At 48.5% G+C, this 20,054-nt stretch overlaps 1 protein-coding gene across 3 annotated transcripts; it reads right to left on the bottom strand.

Annotated features, from left to right (window-relative positions):
- Positions 1-116: 116 nt before the first annotated feature.
- LOC133055012 (zinc finger protein 135) lies at positions 117-15,631 on the bottom strand. Of its 3 annotated transcripts, none has more exons than XM_061140478.1 (5): positions 15,191-15,631; positions 13,770-13,854; positions 8,893-9,019; positions 8,092-8,175; positions 117-7,307 (listed from the first exon to the last, which is right to left on the bottom strand). In XM_061140478.1, the coding sequence occupies exons 2-5, from the start codon at positions 13,800-13,802 to the stop codon at positions 5,590-5,592; spliced, it is 1,962 nt and encodes a 653-aa protein (XP_060996461.1). In that variant the 5' UTR covers positions 13,803-13,854; positions 15,191-15,631; the 3' UTR covers positions 117-5,589. The 3 variants fall into 3 exon arrangements, with proteins under 3 accessions (XP_060996461.1, XP_060996459.1, XP_060996462.1); XM_061140476.1 differs by having other exon boundaries at positions 8,080-8,175; positions 15,191-15,563; XM_061140479.1 differs by lacking the exon at positions 8,092-8,175 and having other exon boundaries at positions 15,191-15,563.
- Between the last annotated feature and the right edge of the window lie 4,423 nt (positions 15,632-20,054).

The raw sequence follows: 20,054 nt of genomic DNA, 5'->3' as shown, positions 1-20,054 counted from the left end.
ACGTGGCCAAGCCAGTGCGGGGTGGGCTCGGGAGTAGCAGGGGGCGTACCCAAGGGCATAAATCCCAGGGGACGTGCACCGTTGGGGCCTCCAGCGTAACATTAGTTACAACATGGGTGCGTTGGCCCTTGCTGGTGACAGTCCTGGCTCAGACAGTCCATTGCCAGCGTCAGCTCGCAGTCTGGGCAGACTGGCCCGACTCTCACGGCAGTAGGAGCCCTTCCACTTGAGCTTTTGGGCCAGCACTGGGTCATGTGGCCATTTTAGCGGTAAGGTGGGCGGGGAGTGAGGGTCTTTCTTTCAGGCAAACACGAGCTCAGGCACTCAGAGGCAGGAAAGCAGACAGGACCACCCTGGCCCGCGCCACAGCCCTCAGCAACTGTGATCCGGCCCGAGTTCTCAGCTCCCTCAGTTCATCGATGATGGCATGCTCTTGCCCACTCCTCCCTGCTTGTCCAGACCCTCCATCCTCGCCCAAAACTGCTCCCGTAGCTGTCTCCTTCTCTGAGCCCTGTGAGTCAGGACCACTCACGTTGTGGCCTTGTTTCAGGCGGCAGGAAAGCAAAGAGAGCCTGTGAGACGCTCACGAGGGAAATCCTCATTTGCTTCTTGGGGGCACTGCCACGTGGGAGGAAAGCCAGCTGCAGAAGGTTCTGGACCCTCGGGAGGGGGACCAGGACTTCTCACCGTAGCCCGCAGGCTGTCAGTCATCCACGAGCCAGCCAGGGGAGTGGCACAGCTGGGGAGAGCCCGAACACCTGTCACCCCAGGCACCCTGCAGCAAGGCCAGGGTGCCCAGGCCTCATGCAGAGGGTGTGGGTGGGCAGGGCCCCAGGGTGTCTCCAGCAGGAGCAGCCGCCGGCAATGCCAAACGAAGAAGGTGCCTGCTGTGGCCGAGCAGGACCAGGCACTTCTAGCCACCTGCTGCCCTGCAGTACGTGAATCTGTCTGGGGGTCGGGGGTCCCAAGGGAAGCCAGGGGCCTGCAGGCCCTGTGGGGAGACCTGTGGGGGGACCCACCATTTCACGGATCATCTCAGGAGCCATATCAGGAAGCTCCAGGTGGGCAGGGCTGCTGGAAACTTCCACTTCAGCTTGGCCCTGGCCGGGCACCAGGAGACCATGAGAGGAAAGAGTCTGTGCATCTGAGAGGGCACTGGGCCTCACCTGGCTGCACGTGGAGCCCAGACCGGGGGAGGCTCGGTGGGTCCCGGAACACGTGGAAGGTGACGTTTGCCCCGTTCACTCTGAGGCAGAGATGAGCCACTTTGCTGTACATGCCAGCACAGGACAGCTGCCTGCCTGAATGTTCCAAATCACACATCGGGTTCCTTTGAAACCCTTGAGTGGTTTCCTGTGGTGTCTGTGTGGGTGTAGGTCTGCTTGTTTTCTAAATGAGCTAGTGTGGCTAAAGCAGGTAGAACCCCGGAAGGGCTGCGAGGAAGCCCTGGTCTTGCAAACACAACTAAAGAGGGCTTACCCTTGAGCACAAGCCATCAAGAACGAAAGAAGACTCTGCTTTCTTCTAGGCCCACTTCAGCACCACCCACACATTGGAACATTGGTCTCTGTGCGAAGTGTGTAATTGCCTTAAAGTGTGTCATCTGCCAGCTCTTTCTCCAAGTCAGCCTTGTCTCTGTTCCTCCTGGTAGAACTTCCAAAGGCTGTTGTTCAAGCAGAAATCTTGCCAGCTGTTTTGGCCTTTTCATAAACAGGTGATGTCACATTCACGTCTGAATCCTCAGTAGTATACTATTTTCCAGTTTAACTCACATGTCTTTATAGGTATGGAGTGGCTTACGAAGGTCACAAAAACACTCAGAGCCTAGTAATGGAGTGTTTTCAAACCATGTGTTTCAGCCCATTAGTGAGTTGTGAAATCAGAGGTGACCACCGGCATTACAAAGTAATGACATAGAATAAAATAAGTCAAAATTCATAATATAGTAAAGGCAAATACTGTTTTATGAAACTTTTCAGCCATATATCTAAATATGAAAACCGGATGCAATGTAAAATATGTATTTTACTTGGCAGGGAGTGGGGAGGATAGTGATCAAAAAAAGTGAAAACACAAGTAAAGGTTGATGAGCTTTGTCTGAACTTAACTCCTTGGGCTGTGTAAGGTGATCTTTTGATTTCTGCATTCAGTCTCAGATTCTAGCATTGTTCATTTTTTTTTTTGCCTGCGCATAAACTTAACTGCTTTCTATAGATACTGTTGCCTATTTCTGTCAGTTTTTGGGCAGGAAGTCTGTTGTTGTTCAGTTGCTGTCATGTCTGACTCTCCAAACCCATGGACAGCAGCATGCCAAGGCCTCCCTGTCCATCACTATCTCCCAGTTTGTTCAAACTCATGTCCATTGAGTCGGTGATGCCATCCAACCATCTCATCCTCTGTCACCCCCTTTTCTACCTGCCTTTAATCTTTCCCAGCATCAGGGTCTTTTTCAGTGAGTCAGCTCTTCACATCAGGTGGCCAAATTATTAGAGATTCAGCTTCAACATCAACCTTCCAATGAATATTCAGGGTTGATTTCCTTTGGGATTGACTGGTTTGATCTTTCTGTCCAAGGGACTCTCACGAGTCTTCTCCAGCAATACATTTCTGTTGTAATCATGCCCAAATCACAGGAGCTTAACATAATCAAGGATTTATTTCCTCATTCACATCCCTGTCTTGTAGTTGTTGCTGCTGCTTGAGTGTTAGTAGGTTCACAAGGAGTATCAGAGGGTTTGTTTAATCCCTAGGTCGTGTCTGACTCTGCAAACCCATGGACTGTAGCCCACCAGGCTCCTCTGTCCATGGGATTTCCCAGGCAAGAATACTGGAGTGGGTTGCCATTTCCTTCTCCAGGGGTTCTTTCCAACTGAGGGATTGAACCTGTGTTTCCTGCACTGGCAGGCAGATTCTTTACCACTGAGCCACCAGGGAAACCTGTTGTGTCAGAGGATGCCTATGTTCAAAGGGACAGGGGAAGGTAAAATCACATAAAAGGCAACCGGGCAAGATGGGAATGAATTCCAATGTGAAGGAAATGCTTACTACCCTCTGCTATGCCTGAGTCGTGTGCTGCCATGCCCCTCCTCCCCAGTTCATCTGTTGAAGCCCTAACCCATAATTTAGAGATAGGGCCTTTAGGGTGATAATTAAGGTTAAATGAGGTCACACAGGTGGGGCCCTACTCCCATAAGACTGGTGGACTCATAAGAAGTGGAAGAAAGAGCAGAGATTACTCTCTCTTGCCGAGTGTGCACAGAGGAAGTTACAGAAAAAGGTCTCACCAGAAACCAACCCTGACAGCACCTTGATCTTGGACTTTCAGTCTCTGTAGCTCCATAACTCCATAAGTTGGACTTCCAGCCTCCAGCAGTAAATTTCTGTTGTTTAAGCCAGCTAACCTGTTTGTTATGGCAGTCCAAGCAGACTAATACATACCCCCCATCATTGCCTGGGTTGATGAGCTTTGTAAATCAGTGTCAACCAGTGCAAATACTTGGAACACAAACAGCCCAATTTCTTAAGACTTACTTTTACATTTGTGTTTCTTGAAATGTAAAGACATGATGATTTTTCCTAAAGAGTTAGTGAGGAATGACTTCCCTGGTGGTCCAGTGATTAAGACTCTGAGATTCCAATGCAAAGGGCATGGGTCTGATCCCCAGTTGGGGAATGAAAATCCCACATGCTGTGTGGCAGGGCCAAAAATAAAGTTGTTTTTTTTTTAAAGAATTAGTTGGTGGGGGGTGGGGCAGGGGACGGAGAAGGCTGTATACATCGAGGCTGAAATCCTTCCTGGACCTTTGTGGGATACTAAAAGCAAAATATACACAAGTGACTAGGATGTTCATTTACATGGAGTTAAATACCCAATTACAGAGGAACTATGACTTAAATTTTGGTAGAGTTATTCAAAGGAATAATAAGCATAATGATAATTAAGAAGACTGTGTGGCAACACAGAAAAACTTATTTCTAAGCATTGCTTAGTAAGTAAATTATAAATATTTATTTTGTTGTAACTATAAGACAGTGAATGTGGTCAAATCATAGCAAAGAAAGTGTAAAACTTAAAATAGTTTTGTTGGAGTCATGGAATTTTAGTTATATTTGTTTTTGCTTTTTAAATTTTCTTGAAAATTATTTACTGGGTTTCTATAAAATTCACTTTCCACCATTTTGAAAAAACTTCTCCCAATCACGGAAAACTTTAAAAAAAAGGGGGGGAGGGAGAAAAAATATTTTCTCATGTTCCCAGCACATAGGAACTATTACTTTTGACTTTTCAGTGTACAGATGACTAATTTTTCTGTGTACAAGATTTGGTATGTATGTCTTCAATGCATATATAAAATCTATGAACATCATCACTATAAATGTCTTTCTTAAGTATCTTGAGTCAGGGATCAGTCCAGATTCATTGGAGTCGAAGCTCACACAACTGAGGAGTGCCCCCTCTTTGGGAGGAAAAATGAAAAATTGCCAAGATAAAATTAGGTGTTACCCCATGCACTGTAGCCTGCCAGGCTCCTCCCTTCATGGGATTTCTCAGGCAAGAATACTGGAGTGGGTTGCCATTTCCTTCTCCAGGAGAGCTTCCTGACCCAGGGATCAAAACAGCATCTCCTGCTTGGTAGGTGGATTCTTTAACACTGAGTCATCTGGGAAGCCCCAAGATGGTGACTTAACAAAGATAAATCTTCTCTGTGAAACAGCAACATCTGCATTTCTAATGCCTTTGAGTCTGGTAGAAAATTTTATAGCAAGAACAAAGCAGTAAAAGCCATCTCAGAATCTGCAAGACTCTGTGGAAGGGGCTCTACCTTTCAAGTCTTCCTATACAAATCTTTTCAGTTCCATTGCATATAAAAATTAACTTATTGCCACATAATGCATACAACTATTTTAAAATCTGTTTATAGTACATGGATAATTATCATATGGCATTCACATTTGTGAGACTGGTGGCCATGTACCTTGTTCAATTACACACAAATCAGAAAATTTTGTGCTGAGATATTTGAATATTCATGATTCCATAAAAATGCCACTCTCATGTCTGGAACACTCTGCCATATTGGTTTTAGCAAATATGAAAGTCAACTTGCACTTTTCATAAGCACCTAGCCACAAGAATGTCATGTGCAATAATGACAAATTCTGACTGCATCTGATTCTTTTATATGAAAGGCATTTGTTGAGTTTCTCACCACTTTCAAAATATCTGGTTTAGAATATGGTGACTTCTTAGAAGCCACCCCATGTTCACTACATTTTTTCCATTTCTCCCTTTTGTAGGTTCTATAGTGAAGCATTGGTGGGCACTCATGGCTAAAGGTCCTCAATAGTGATTAACTTCACACTTCCCTACTGTCTGGATGACTGGCTGTCTGGGATAGATGACCCAGAGCTTGCTATTCCCACAGTCATTTCCATAAATGTCAACTCTGTGTGGGAGTCTTAGGGGTGTGTTGAGCACAAAGGCTTGTTTACAGTGTATTGTTTATCAGGAGTATGACTGGGTCAAATGTAGTAAGTGATGTGCTATGGCTTAAGGCTTTGCTGGGTCCCAGCACACATGGAGTGGGTCTACCCAGTATGAGTTCTCTGGTGCTTGGTAAGGGAGGAGCTGTGTGTGAAGGCCTTCCCACAGTCCCTGCACTCATATGGCTTCTCTCCTGTGTGGATCCTCCGGTGCTGAGTGAGGTGGGTGCTCTGCCTAAAGGACTTTCCGCAGTCCTGGCACTCGTAGGGCTTTTCCCCAGTGTGTGTCCTCTCGTGCTGACTGAGCGATGAGCTGTGGCTGAAGGATTTTCCACATTCATTGCACCCATAGGGTTTTTCCTTGGTGTGAATCCTCTGGTGTTCTATGAGGAGGGAGCTCTGGCTGAAGGCTCTGCCACACTGATTACACTCATAGGGCTTCTCTCCTGTGTGGATCCGCTGGTGTTGAATGAGTGGAGCAAGCTGGCTGAAGGCTCTACCACACTCATTACACTCATAGGGCTTCTCCCCAGTGTGGATCCGCTGGTGTTTGGTCAGGGATGAGCTGTGGCTGAAGGCCTTACCACAGTCACTACACTTGTAGGGCTTCTCCCCCGTGTGGATTCTCTGATGCTGAGTGAGGTGTGTGCTCTGCCGGAAGGCCTTCCCACACTGCCTGCATGCATAGGGTTTCTCGCCTGTGTGTGTCCGCTCGTGCTGGCTAAGCGATGAGCTGTGACTGAAGGTTTTCCCACACTCGTTGCACCCATAGGGCTTCTCTCCTGTGTGGATCCTCCGATGCTCAGTCAGGAGTGTGCTCTGGCTGAAAGCCTTCCCACACTCACTGCACTCATAAGGCCGCTCGCCTGTGTGTATCCTCTGATGCTGAATCAGTGGTGTGATCTGGGTGAAGGCTTTTCCACATGCCTGGCACTCATAGGGCTTCTCCCCAGTGTGGATCCGCTGGTGTTTAGTCAGGGATGAACTGTGGCTGAAGGCCTTGCCGCACTCTCCACACTGGTATGGCTTCTCCCCAGTGTGGATTCGCAGGTGCTGGGTGAGATGGATGCTCTGTCGGAAGGCCTTTCCACACTGACTGCACGTGTAGGGCTTCTCACCTGTGTGCGTCCGCTCATGTTGGCTGAAGGAGGATCTAAAGCTGAAGGATTTCCCACACTCGCTGCACTCATAGGGTTTCTCACCCGTGTGAGTTCTCTGGTGCTGGATCAATGGGGCAATTTGGTTGAAGGTCCTCCCACACTGAGTACACTTGTAAGGCTTCTCACCAGTGTGGATTCGCTGGTGTTTGGTAAGTGCTGAGCTGTTTTGAAAGCCTTTTCCACATTCATGACATTCATAAGGCCTCTCTCCTGTGTGTGTTCGGTGGTGTTCAATGAGTGCTGAGCTGTGACTAAAGGCCTTTCCACATTCCTGACATCCATAGGGCTTCTCTTTTGCACAGGTTTTCTGTTGAGCATTTGAGTTTGAATTCTCCCTCTGTCCATGTGTTCCCCGCATTGGGGCACCTTGCCTTTCAGGAGTCATTGGTTGAGTTGGGAGATCTGGCCTCAGACTCAAGTTTTCCCCACACCCATTACCCTGCTGCTGCTCCTGTGTCGGTGTCTTCACAGGTGTGCAGGCCGCCTGCACCACACAGCTATCTGACTTCTCAGGGCCCTGTTCCCTGTTGCCTGCAGCATCTTCATCCTTAGAGTGCCACAGACTTTCCTGTAGGAACCCTTCTACCAGGGCACTGTTGGGTATTTCTTCAGTTACACCTTGCTTTTCAGTTGATAGCTTGCTTTGGGGTCTGGTTTCCAAATCTGAAAGAAGCAGAGAAATGGAAATGTCCCCTAATCCTGGTTCTGAAGGAAGTCTGTGTGTGTGTGTGTGGGGGGGGGGGGGGGGCGGGTGGTGAGTAGACAGAAGAATAAAACTTATAGTTTTGAAAGGTCCAAGGCACAGGTGGCTTTGTCCATTAAAAAGTACATTTTTACAAATCAGGGAAGGAAGCACAGAGAATAATCATGGGTGGGGCATTGGTATAGGAGGTGTGGATGGGGTGTTCAGGGAAGCACAGAGAATGAGGGCAGGAGAGGATGCTGAGGAGAAAGCACGCATACAGGGAAACTGTCAACAGATGTCCTGGGCCTGGAGTACCCCCGGCTCAGAGCAGAGCTCAATGGATGTGCTGAAGGAAGAAACAAATGCATTTCCTCCTCCTCCCTTCTGGCCCTGGGATCTGACTCTCTCTGTATGGCCATGGCCTCGGTGCCTGACATCCCCACCCTGACACTACACTGGCTTAAAAGTGTGATGTGGGCACCTTTCCCATTTGTTACACTCCAGTGAAAAGTTACATAGAAAAGGTCAAGCAAGATGTGGTTGGCAGAACAGAGACTCCCAAACATATCCATGTCCTCATCTCTGGAGGCTTTGAATTTGAGGTTACCCTTCTCACAACAGAACAGGTGCTTGGTGAATGTTCCCTGAGAGACTGAGTAGTCAATTTGCTCTGAAGAACCAGGGGTGGGTATGGAGAGAGAAGCTGGGGGGTGAACAGGCTCCCCCCAGACTGCAGGGCTTTCATCTCACCTGGGCACACACCTTGGGGGCCTCCCTCGTCCGCTGCCCACAGCTCTGCCTCCTGCTCCAGCAGGGAGATGACATCCGGCTTTGGGAGCCAGTGTCCTGCTCAGGGCGAGACCCATGGAGTGAACAGCTGTGTCCTAGGAGCCTCCCTAACCCTCTGCCCACACCTTCAGTCTTCCAGGACCACGTGTCTGGGGGGTTCTGGGAGGACATGGTTGTTGTAACAGCTTCTGCCCTTCCTTAGAGGCCCCTTCCCCCTACTCAGTCCCTGACCCCATCCCTGGCCCCAGGGTGCCTATCAGAGCTCTGTTTCTTCCTTTGCCTCATGGCAACAATGACCAGTGTGGAGGGGACCTGGCTGCCAAACCAAGACAACCTAGGACCTTCTATGGGTGCCCGGAACACAGACTCTGCCTCTCCTGTTGGTCTCAAGCCCGGGAGAGGCACACTGTTAGCTTTCTCATCACCTTCAGAGGGGTCCATCTGTGAATGGAGGAAGAAAGAGGTATGGGGGGAGGAGGGGGTTCCCACCAGCACCAAAGGCAGATCCAGGTCTGCCCGGGAGTTCTGTGGTCACAGGACCGATATGTCCCTTTTACCCCAGGACTTTCTGCTTCTGGCATTGTTCACATGGATCTGTAATTTGCAACCAAAACACTATAACTGATGTTACCTACACTAAAACAATCGGGTCCCTGAAGCCCAAGTCACAGCCCAGGTATCCCCATTTAAGGCCTAGATGTACTCCCACTTTTATCCCAGGAAAATGAGAACCTGTGCTGGGGGCAGATCATCAGGGCACGGGGGTGGCCTCACCCACAGAGACCAGGAGCCCGAAGGTCTCCAGCATCACATCTCGGTACAGGGTCCTCTGGGCCGGCTCCAGATGCCCCCACTCCTCCTGGGTGAAGTCCACGACCACGTCCTCAAAAGTCACTTGCTCCTGAAACATCACACACACGCATCCTCAGAGTCCCCAGTGTGGCCGTCAGGAGGAAGCAGCTGGTGAATGGGGGCCTCGGCCACGTAGGTGAGAGGGTCAGGGGATTTGGGTCAGGTTTCCCTTGGGGGGCCAGGAGCCCTGCTGGAGGAGAGACTCTTGAGATGAAAAAATGAGGAGTAAAAGTGAAGAGGATGGTGGTCCTGACATGCTGGGGTCACAGGAAGTATGCTGGCATGGGTGTCCCTCAGGGAGAAGGCAGGGAAGGAGCACCTAGAAAACTGTCAGGCTGTTTCTCTGCCTCACCCTTTGGCCAAAACCATATCGGAGGGGTCTGTGATGTATACATAATAAAACAAAGCCCTCTTTAAGAGATAAGAGGGTACATGCTGCCACAAGCCCATTTTCCAGAGACTGGGAGAACGTAAGTATCTTGCCCAAAGGTATAAAGCTGGTAAGCAGCAAGTCCAAGGGTTGAATCTGGGAGATTTTATTAAGAATCTGTTTACCGTGTAAATTAAATTGAAGTACATGAAGATCCATGCATTAGTGGAACGTCCGTGTGGTAGTGGGAGCACTTCAAAGCCATGGGGCACACTGGGGCAACTGGCCCTTTGGGGGAAAAACAGTAGCTCTCTACCTCATACCGTAAATAAATTTGAGAAAGCTTAAAGAGATGAATATAAAAAAGGAAAAAGTTGGAAAAGTATAGACCATTAATTTAATAAATGGGTGGCACAGAAAGTCTTCACAAATAAAACATTAAAAGTCAGAAAGAAGAAAAATGAGTTTGGTAGGAAGAACTGTGTCTCTACCATCCCAGGATTACATAGCAAGGAGGAATCAGGATAGCAGATGGAATTAAGGTTGTTAGTCTGCTGACCTTAAAATAAGGAGGTTATCCTGGAATGTCCTCGTGAGCCCAATGTAATCACAAGGGTCTTTCAATGAGGAAGAGGTAGAAGAGTCAGCCTCACAGTAATGGTATGTGAGGAAGACTCAAATGGCGGAATCTGTCTTAGAAGATGGAAGGGGGCCAGGAGCCAAGGGCTATGAGGCATCTAGAAGCTGGAAAAGGGAAGGCAGTGGATTCTCTCCTAGAGCTGCCAGAAGCAACACAGCCCTGCAGACGCCTTGATTTCAACCTAAAAAGACGCGTTTCAGACTTCTGGTCTCCAGAAGTATAAAACAATAATTTGTGTGGTTCTAAGCCACTAAGTTTGTTGGGATTTGTTACAGAATCAAAAGGAAAATGATACATTCAGCAATCAAAATTCATGATTTCTAGATGACAAAGTCTTTACAAGCCACAAGGACCATAACAGCAGAATGAATATTTGCAACATAAATAGAAGGAAAAGGATTACTGGCCAGCACATGCGAAGAACTGACAAATCAGTAAGTAAAAGGCAAACAACAGGACAGAGAGCCTGGCCCTTCTGAGAAGAGGGAGGCTGAGTACCCAGGCATGGATTACTTGCACAACTGGCAGGTTTTTAAAAATACATATAGTAGTTATGTTGGCAATTCCACCTCCCCATCCCCCCAAGAACCGCACTCCCTTGCTGCACTGTCTATACATGACAGACAACTGGTAATAGCCTAGACGCCTGTCATATGGGAGCAGCCAAAGTTAGTTTCTGGAAAACCTGCAGCCAAGCACAAGATGGGGGGCACTGATACACACAGCTGGGGAATAACCTTCCAGATGGAAAAATCCCAGCGGGTGGGACATCACCAGCACAGTGCTATTTATGTGAAACAAAACAGAGTTCTAATTCCTATTTGTCTGAAAACTTGTATATTAGCACCGGAAAATAAGGTGCAGAGTGACAACAGCGGCAGCTTTTTAAAAGGAAGCCTAGGAGGGACTGAGGAGCAAGGGGGACTTTCTAAGTCTGCTTGACACTTTCACAATGAGAATATCATTATGGGACTGTTGGTCTTAAAAAAAGTCAGCCAACTATGGAAGATATCAGAGTTTTGACACATTAAGAACTTTGAGTTTCTGAACCTTAAAAAACAGAAAATGTCAAAGCAAACATGTAGATGGTATTGAGAGATGCACATGGATTGCTCACTTAATAACCCCAGCCATGGGTAATCACATTCAGCCACTGTTCACCCAGGGAGGACGACAACGGAGTCACCCAAAACCACCCGGACAAAGGGCTGAGCCAGGACTTGAACTTAGGAAGTCTGGGTCCATCGATTGCCTGTTGGCCATGGGGCTAAGCCAATTCCCTGAAAGATAAGTGAGAGAAAAAACAGGCTCTGGGGGTCAGAACGGGAGTTCTGGGCCTTGGGGGTAGGCAGGGAACTCACACCCTCCTATCTGGTTCCTCCTTGGACAAACTGAGATGGACCTCTGAGATGTCACAGCAGAATCGACTGAGGGAGCCCCAGGGGCTGGGAACCCCACGCCTCAGCTGGACCATCCACTGGTGTCCATATGTGCAGGCACCAGGCTGCACACTCACAAAATCTACTCAGTGCATAAACAGTGCCTGAATACAAAAAGGAACTGTGGAGAGAAAGAGCAATGGAGAGTGGCTAGAAAAATGAAATGGTGGGGATGTCCAGGGGCAGGACCCCCAAGGACTGTTTCCTAGTCTTCAATTTTAAATATTGGGGTAATAGAAGTACCATATTATCCAGGAATCCTGCTCCTGGGTATATATCTGAAGAAAAAACAAAACAAAACAGTAACTCTAAAAGACACATGCACCCCAGTGTTCACAGCAGCACTATTTACAATTGCCAAGATGTGCAAGTAACCTAAGTGTCCATCAACAGATGAACCAGTAAAGACTTGGTACACACATGCACCTGTAACAGTGCCTGCTGGCGGGCAGTGCTCAGTACTCACTGGAATGCTACTCAACCATAAAAAATGAAATTTTGCCATTTGCCACAACGTGGATGGACCTGAACGGTATTATGTTTAGTGAAATAAGTCAGAGAAAGATAAATACTGAACATTCTCTCTTATATATGGAATCTAAAAAATAAACAAGTGAACAAACAAAAACAGACTCACAAAGAGAGAATAAGGCCAGTTTCTTCCATGATCAGGTGGGGAATTTATGCTTTTTTTTCCAAGGCACATGAGGTTTGGGCACTCACATCCTCCACAAAGAGATTTTCATATCACTGAAGCAAGTATTATGGATGGCCAGAGTGGAGGGCAGAGTTAAGAACTTGGCCATGTGGAGGGGGTGGTCAGGGACACAAGGCCACCCACTTCTTGGACCCTGGTCTCCCAGGCAGAATCCACCTCTGCTAGAGATTCTCCCACCAGAACAGCCAGTGTGGGGGCAAGGGCGGGGTGGTGATGTGAAGACTGGTGGCGGATCCACATGGTGGAGATTCCAACCCCAGATCCAGGTGTCTTTGCACTGCACTCTGCCCCTCCGGCCTCATCTGCAAGTTGCTGGAAGCTCCCTGAGAAGGCTACTGGGAGGAATGAGGGAAGTCACAGGAAGTGTGCTCAGGACTCGGCACATAGTGGTTGCTTTACCTGCAGACCCTGCTTCAAACTATGCTGAGGGAAGGGCGGGGTGGTTTTCTTTTCTTTCACCAACTCTCCCTGCTTGCTCTATACTTTCCAGACTCATTAGATCTTGCTCAGTTATCTGAAGAGTCCTACTGAGCACAGGTCTGGACACTGCAGAGGCCGTGGAGACAAGACACACACACACACTGCCTCCTGCTGCTGTGTGCTAGCTGCTGGGTTGGGGAGGGAGCAAAAATGCAAACCCCAGAAAGGCTCAGTGCTCTGGGGAAAGTGGGAGGGATGCTGCTGCAGCAGCAGCAGAGGGACCTGGAGGAAGAGGCACGAAGGAGCAGGACATACTCGGGGCTCTGGGGCCTCAGGGGTCGGAGTTCAGGCCCAGCTTGACCACTCCCAGCTGTGTCACTTGCCCCTGCACCTTGGTCCCTCCTCATCCAACCTCGTGGGACTGATGTGGATGTTGAACCTGGTGAAACGTGTCCAGCACTGACCAGGGTTCAGAATACTCAGTCTTCACCCGTTCTCCGTGTGCCTACTGTGTGCCAGTCCTTTGCACATGGTAAAAATGACCAGAACTGCTTCCCAAGGCCTCAGGCCCCTGCAGCTGGCCTAGGAGACCTGGCTCTCCTGCCACACATGTGCCTGGTCTAAGTGCCCGGTGCGGTCCCACCCCCAGGCCTCTGCTCCTGCAGCATTATGCCTGTGGGCTCGACCCCACCCTCTCCCTTCCTGCAGATCTCTGCCTGGGGGTCACGGCCTCAGGGAGGCCTCCTGGGCCCCAAGCCCACCCTCTTTGGGGCCTCATTTCCCTGCCCAACACATGGCACATTTACATTCCTCACGTGCTCTGTGAGCCGTGGGGCGGAGATTTCCTGTCTGTTTCCACACCTGCAGTACCTGTAACAGTGCCTGCTGGCGGGCAGTGCTCAGTACATGTTGGCCAAGTGACTGGAGGGAGTGTCAGCTGGGAGAATGGACCCTGAGCCCTGTGTCGAGAAAGTTCCAGGTCAGTGGGATGGATAAGCAATGTCTGCCAGGGTGGCACAAGGGAGGGGTTGGGGGGTGGGACCCAGCTGATCTTCTCAGAGTGTCAAGGTGAGATGTGGAGGGACACGGAGCTGACGAAAGCACAGACCAGGTCAGGGACAGAGTGACGGCAGAGGCCCCGAGGGCAGAACGAGCCTGGTGGGGACCACGGGTGGCACCTGAAGGCCGGGTGGGAGGGGGCACTGTACTCACCGGGTCCCCGGCGGTGAGGAGCCCAGCAGTCATTCCCTCCTCCTCGGGCCTCTTGCAGGAATAGTCAGCTCCTCTGTAGGCAGTTCTGGGGGGAAAGGGGATACAAGAGACTGGGCAAGTGACAAGTGACGAGTGACTCCAGGCCCTGGAAGGCCTGTGTGCATGTAGTAGGAACTCCGTGCCCAGGTGGGATGCAATAGGATTGCCGCTTCAGCGTGGCATTTCTTGAACTCCTGCTGTGCACCCGATGCTATTCCAGGCACTGTTGAAAGATGACCTCCCTTTCCCTTACTCATTCCAGACAGGGAAACGGATGGCCAGAGGGGCAAGGGGTGCAGCCCAGGTCGCACAGATGATTCCCAGGGTGATGACTCTGTTACTGTGCAGAAGGCAGAAAACCAGGCAGTACTGGGGTCTCTGGCACTCTTTGGTGTGCCTGTTTCTACAAAAGGTTTTTCTCTTATAAAATGAGGATGGTGACCCAGGACGGAGCTTATGAGAATTAAAATGTGAAAAGGAGACGTTCCCTGGTGGGCTAGTGGTTAGGGTTCTGGACTTTCACTGCTGTGGCCTGGAGTTTAATCCCTGGTTGGGGAACTGAGATTCCATGAGCCATGCATTGCGGCTAAATAAATAATGACCCTGCCTATTGGCACCTGATTCTGCCCCAGCCACTCTGACCAGTTGTCTTCATTATAGTTCCCTGGATGGGAGTTATAATATTCAGTGATGTTTTATGGGCTTATCATCCTCTCCCTGACTCTCCTGTGGCATTCAGGGCGGAGACAATGTTGGGGATATAGGACAGGGCCTGGCACCCAGAACATGTAAACACTTGCTTGTTGAAGTAATGAAGGAACCTGGATGGTGCCTGGCATGCAGCTGATGCTCAATAAGATTTTAATTTGTCTGTTTCCTGGGTCCCAAGTGGATAAGATCAAAATCCGTTGCTTTGGGTCTCCTTTACCTTTATTCTTTACGGACAGAAGCCCCTCAAGAAAGTGAGGTTCCACAGCTGACACGGTAGTGGGACCTCCTTCCCCACCTCCAAACCTCGGAGGTCTCGCCCAGTCCAGGGAGGGATGCAGGTTAGGCTGGCTCCAGGCTCTGAGGAGTCAGGCCAGCTAATCTCTATGACTATGCTCCTGAAGCCAAAGACCTCAATCCCTTCCCTCAAAGCCGTGACCCAACCCGCGCCCCAACTCCTCCCCTCGGGCACTGAGATACCCCTCCCGATTGGGCCCCGCCCACTCGGCCCCGCCCACACCGCCCACAGCGACCCAAACTAGGCCGAAGCAGTAAAAGGGATGTGACACAGGCGCGCGCGGCTATGGACACACCCTGGCCGGAGTCCCAGGGAAGACCCTGGACCCGCGCTCCGCCCGGCCTCCCCTACCCCGGCCAACCCAAACCTCACTTACCGCTGGACTGTAGGACAAAGACTGAGGCCGCCACGGAGCGCACTGCGCCTGCGTACCGACGCTGAACTACACCTCCCAGAGGGTGGCGCGCGCCACCGATCGTCTTCCCGCTTGCCACGCCCCCTCCTGGGTGGCTGAGGTTGAGGGGCTCTGAATCCTGGCGCCGCCTTGTTTTCCACCCTGGGACCCTCTAGTTCCGCACTCCTTGGAGGAATGCCAGGAGGAAGGCCACGCCCGCTGCTGGCCGAAATTGCGCCTAGCTGGGCGGGCGCAGAACTACAACTCCCAGAGAGCGGTCGTCAGCTCGTCCCACCCCGCCGGGGGCTGAGGCTGAGAAGTTCGAGCCCCTCTGACGCCTCACTCCTGGGACTGGAGCGTGTGGCTGCGACCGCGTTGGTCTGGGAGTGCGCCTGCGCGGAGGGCGCCGAACTGCGTCGCTCAGAGGGCCACTCGCGGCTTCCCTGGGTCTCTATTCCCGCCCGTCGGGTTCTTCTGATACACGAATTCGAGTCCTGACACCTCTGTGTCCCCATCATAAATATTCCGTGCCGCCGCCGCGGTGAGGAGCCTTTGATTGTAGCCCGGCGCTCAGTAGGTGCCAGTATTTAGTACACGGTTATAAGAAACATGGATATTTGAAAACTGCTTTACACACTGCTTCGTAACTGTCAGAACTGCGTTTCAATAGCATCATAGTATTCACCCAGGTGGCGCTAGTGGTAAAGAACGTGCTTGACAATGCAGAAGGTGTGAGACGCAGGTTCCATCCCTGTGTCAGGAAGATCCCTTGGAGCAGGAAATGGCAACCCACTGCAGTATTCTTGTCAGGAGAACTCCTTGGACAGAGAAACCTGGGGGGCTACAGTCCAGGGAGCCGCAAAGAATGGGACAGGACTGAAGCGATTTAGCACCTGCACATGGTACGCAAAGCTTCCCAAGTGGCTCAGTGGTAAAGAATCCGCCTGCAGTGCAAGAGACGCGGGTTTGATCCCTGGGTGGGAAAGACCCCTTGGAGTAGGAAACTGCAACCCACTCCAGTATTCTTGCCTGGAAAATTCCACTAACGGAGGAGCCTGGCAGGCTAAAGTCCGTGGGGTTGCAAAGAGTCAGATGCCACTGAGCATGAATACATTAAAAGTTGACGTCCCCTCACATGACTGAATTCGCCATTTGGTGAACACTGGCCAAGGCCAACCAGGTGGCATGCCCAGGGTACAGCAGCCAAGCGTACAAGGTGAGACCGTTCACCATTCCCCCACTTGAGCTGGACTTATTTTTAGTAATGCATGTGAACATCCAGTGGAGCAAGAATCTAACCAAGGCTGAGCCACCTCACCTGCCTTTGCCCTTTTAAGAGGGGATTGATTGATTCAGATAACTTGGGGCTTGCATGATGGATCTGAAGCTGAGAAAAAGTTTCAAGCCAAGGGCATCTTTTCTTTGACTAAAACAGCTATTTATTTGGAAAAACTCTGATGCTGAAAACAGCAAACAATAAGAATTCTTATGTTAGGGGAAAAAAACAGCTGGTGACATCTTTTTTTTTACAAATAACAGGTGAAAAGATTTGGCTGGTTCACACATGAGTGAAAGACTTCAAATCTAGTAAGCCTTGTAACAGTGGTTGTTATGAGATGATGTGCCTGATGGCTCAAAATTGGAATGCTCTCATGATGCAAGCTCTAGTTTTTCTTTTCAGATGTCATTTAGAGACTATAAAGGATCATATTTGTGATTGTCATACTGAAAGCTACTCTTCTGTCTGCTGAAGTAACAAAGCTTTAAAGTGTTCATAAAATGTCTATTACCACTTCCCTCACCTGCAAATCCAAATGAAAAGTAAGACTGTTTTTCCTTTTTCTTTCACAAAATGTACCCTTTTCCTCCCCAGTTTCCTTTTACCAGATCAGAAGGCATGAAAACTTCCCATGTGGCACTAGTGGTAAAGAACCCATCTGCCAATGCAGGAGATAAGAGAGACGTGGTTTCAGCCCCTGGGTTGGGAAGATCCCCTGCAGGAGAAAATAGCAACCCACTCCAGTATTCTTGCCTGGAAAATCCTATAGACAAAGGAGCCTGGCAAGCTACAGTCTATGGGGTCAAAGAGTCAGTCACGACTAAAGCAACTTAGCATAAACTCTCTCATGATGACATCTTTGCTTAAAAAATTTGTTTTTGGCTGTGCTGGGTCTTCATTAATGTGTGAGCTTTCCTCTAGTTGCAGTGCAATGGGCTTCCTATCGTGGTGGCTTCTCTTGTGGAGCATGGGCTCTAGGGTGTTGCTTTAATGAGTATTTTTCAATGAACTTAAGTGGCCATCAAAAGTACACAGGATAAACAAATTGTGATATAGTCATTCAATGGGAAACTATACAGCAGAGAAAATAAATGAAATTGAGTCTCACATATCAAAAAGGATAAATTTTGGGACTCTCCTGGAGGTCTAGTGGTTAGGAATCCACGCTTCCACTGCAGGGGTCTGGATTCAGTCCCTGGGTGAGGAACTAAGATTCCGACAGGTAACAATGCAAAACAAATAACAATAACAAAAAGCCCTACACAAAGGCGAAAGGATAAATCTTGTAATGATAAATTTATGGAGCAAAAAATGCAAGTTGCAGATGAAATTCTATGCTTTTATATGAATGCAAAATGTGCTTTGTATTGTTTTGAAACAGACACATTGTAAAGTTTCAGGAAACACATGGCACGATTCACATCTCATTCAGGACAGTGGCTGCCCCCAGAGGAAGGGGGTTTGCTATTCCAGAGGGGAATGTTGTTCAGTAGCTATGTCGTGTCTCTTTGTAACCTCATGGACTGCAGCATGCCAGGCTTCCTTGTCCTTCACTATCTCCTGGAGTTTGCTCAAGTTGGTGATTGTATCCAACCATCTCATCCTCTATCTCCCCCTTCTCTTTCTACCCTCAATCGTTCCCAGAATCAGGGTATTTTCCAATGAAGAGAGGGGAACAAAGGGGTTTAGGCCTGCAGGTTGATGTTCTTTTTCATTTTTTCATTCAGCTTAGGAGTCTTTTCACAGGTTTCATTGAATCTCTTACAAATTTTTATGTCTTACATATTTTTCTTAAAAGAAAAAGGAGCAGACATCTAACATTAAATTCCAAGCACATGAAAAATTGGATGCTGAATGTTGAACTAGTGGCAAAGCAGACCTGTGAAAGGGGAGCCTCTACATGGTCACCAGTTGTAGAGAAACATCTTGACTTTCATCTGGCCGGGGGGAGGTGGGGGGTGGTGGGGAGGTACTCAGCATCCCAAGTGTTGACCTTTGTGACTCTTAGAATGTTGGCTGGAGAAAATGAGTTAATCCTAGGATTTGAGAGCATGAGGTATTACGTTGGTGCAAATGTAATTGCAGTTTCAGACCATGAATTTTAAATCATTATACTAGGCTCAAAAACATCTTTATTAATCCAAATAGGAACCACTACAATCAAGATTTTGCCAATGAGAAATAAGTTTGCTTATTCCTATAGTATAAAAATCCATGCTTTAGGATTCAATGCACTCTTGGAAAGCATTTTCTGCATCCTGCACATTGTGGAAGTGGTTTTTCTGCAAAAAGTTCTCAAGATGCTTGAAGAAGTGGTAGCTGATTGGCCAGAGGTCAGGTGAATATGGCTGATGAGGCAAAACTCTGTAGCAGAATTCATTCAATTTTTGAAGCATTGGTTGTCTGATGTTTGGTCAGGCATTGTCATGGACAGTTGAACCTTTTCTGTTGACTAATGCCGGCTACAGGTGTTGCAGTTTTTGGTGTGTTTCATACACTTGCCGAGCATACTTATCCGATGTAATGATTTCACCAGGATTCAGAAAGCTGTAGTGGATCAGGCCAACAGTAGACCACCAAATAGTGACCATGACCCTTTTTTGGTGCAAGTTTGCCTTTGGGAAGTGCTTTGGGGCTTCTTTTCAGTCCAACCATTGAGCTGGTCATTGCTGGTTATTGTATAAAATCCACTTTTCATTGCATGTCACAATCCAATCGAGAAATGGTTCACTGTTGCACAGAATAACAGGACATTACAAAACAACAATTTTTTTTTGGTCAGCTCATGAGGCATCCACTGATTGATCTTTTTCACCTTTCCCATTTACTCCAAATGCCAAACAACCATAGAATGGTTGATGTTGAGTTCTTTGGCAACTTCTCATGTAGTTGTAAAGAATCAGCTTTGACGATGCTCTCAGTTGGTTATTGTCAACTTCTGATGGCCAGCCACTACACTCCTCATCTTCAAGTCTCTTGTCTCCTTTGCAAAACTTCTTGAACCACCACTGTATGTTCATTAGCAGTTCCTGGGCCAGATGCATTGTTGATGTTGCAAGTTGTCTCCTCTACATATGATCCATTTTGAACTCAAATAAGAAAATTTCTGGAATTTGCTTTTTTGTCTAACAGCATTTCCACTGTTGTTGTTGTTGTTGTTGTTCAATCGCTAAGTTGTGTCAAACATTTTGCGACATCATGGACTACAGCATGCCAGGATTCCCTGTCTTTCACTATCTCCTGGAGTTTGGTCAAACTTACATTCATTGAGTTGGTGATGCCATCCAACCATCTCATCCTCTGTTACCCCCTTCTCTTCCTGACCTCAGTCTTTCTCAGTCTAAAATAAATATAAAATCAACAGCAAGTAATGTCATTACCAAAAAAAAAAAAACATAAAATGAGAAATGTGCATTAAAATGATGTATAACATAACCACATTTATTTAGAATGTATTCCAATATCAATATCTGAGCAAACTCCAGAAAAAGTGAAGGACAGGGGAGCCAGGTGTGCTGCAGCCCATGGGGTGGCAAAGAGTCAGACTCGACTTAGCAACTGAACAAC

The sequence above is a fragment of the Dama dama genome, chromosome 4, assembly GCF_033118175.1.
Source record: "Dama dama isolate Ldn47 chromosome 4, ASM3311817v1, whole genome shotgun sequence".
NCBI classification, from domain to species: Eukaryota; Metazoa; Chordata; class Mammalia; order Artiodactyla; family Cervidae; genus Dama; species Dama dama.
Note: the sequence above shows the minus strand (reverse complement) of the source record. Positions and strands in the feature narration are given on the sequence as shown.

Bases quoted from the DNA above. Each gene is read 5' to 3' on its own strand.
- LOC133055012 (XM_061140476.1), bottom strand. From the start codon at position 13,802: ATGACTGCTGGGCTCCTCACCGCCGGGGACCCG. The intron at 8,176-8,892 runs GTGAGGCCACCC...CGCCCTGAGCAG, and splicing joins CGGGCTCCTGGTCTCTGTGG to GACACTGGCTCCCAAAGCCG. The intron at 7,308-8,079 runs GTGAGATGAAAG...TGCTTCTTTCAG, and splicing joins CCCCCAAGGTGTGTGCCCAG to ATTTGGAAACCAGACCCCAA.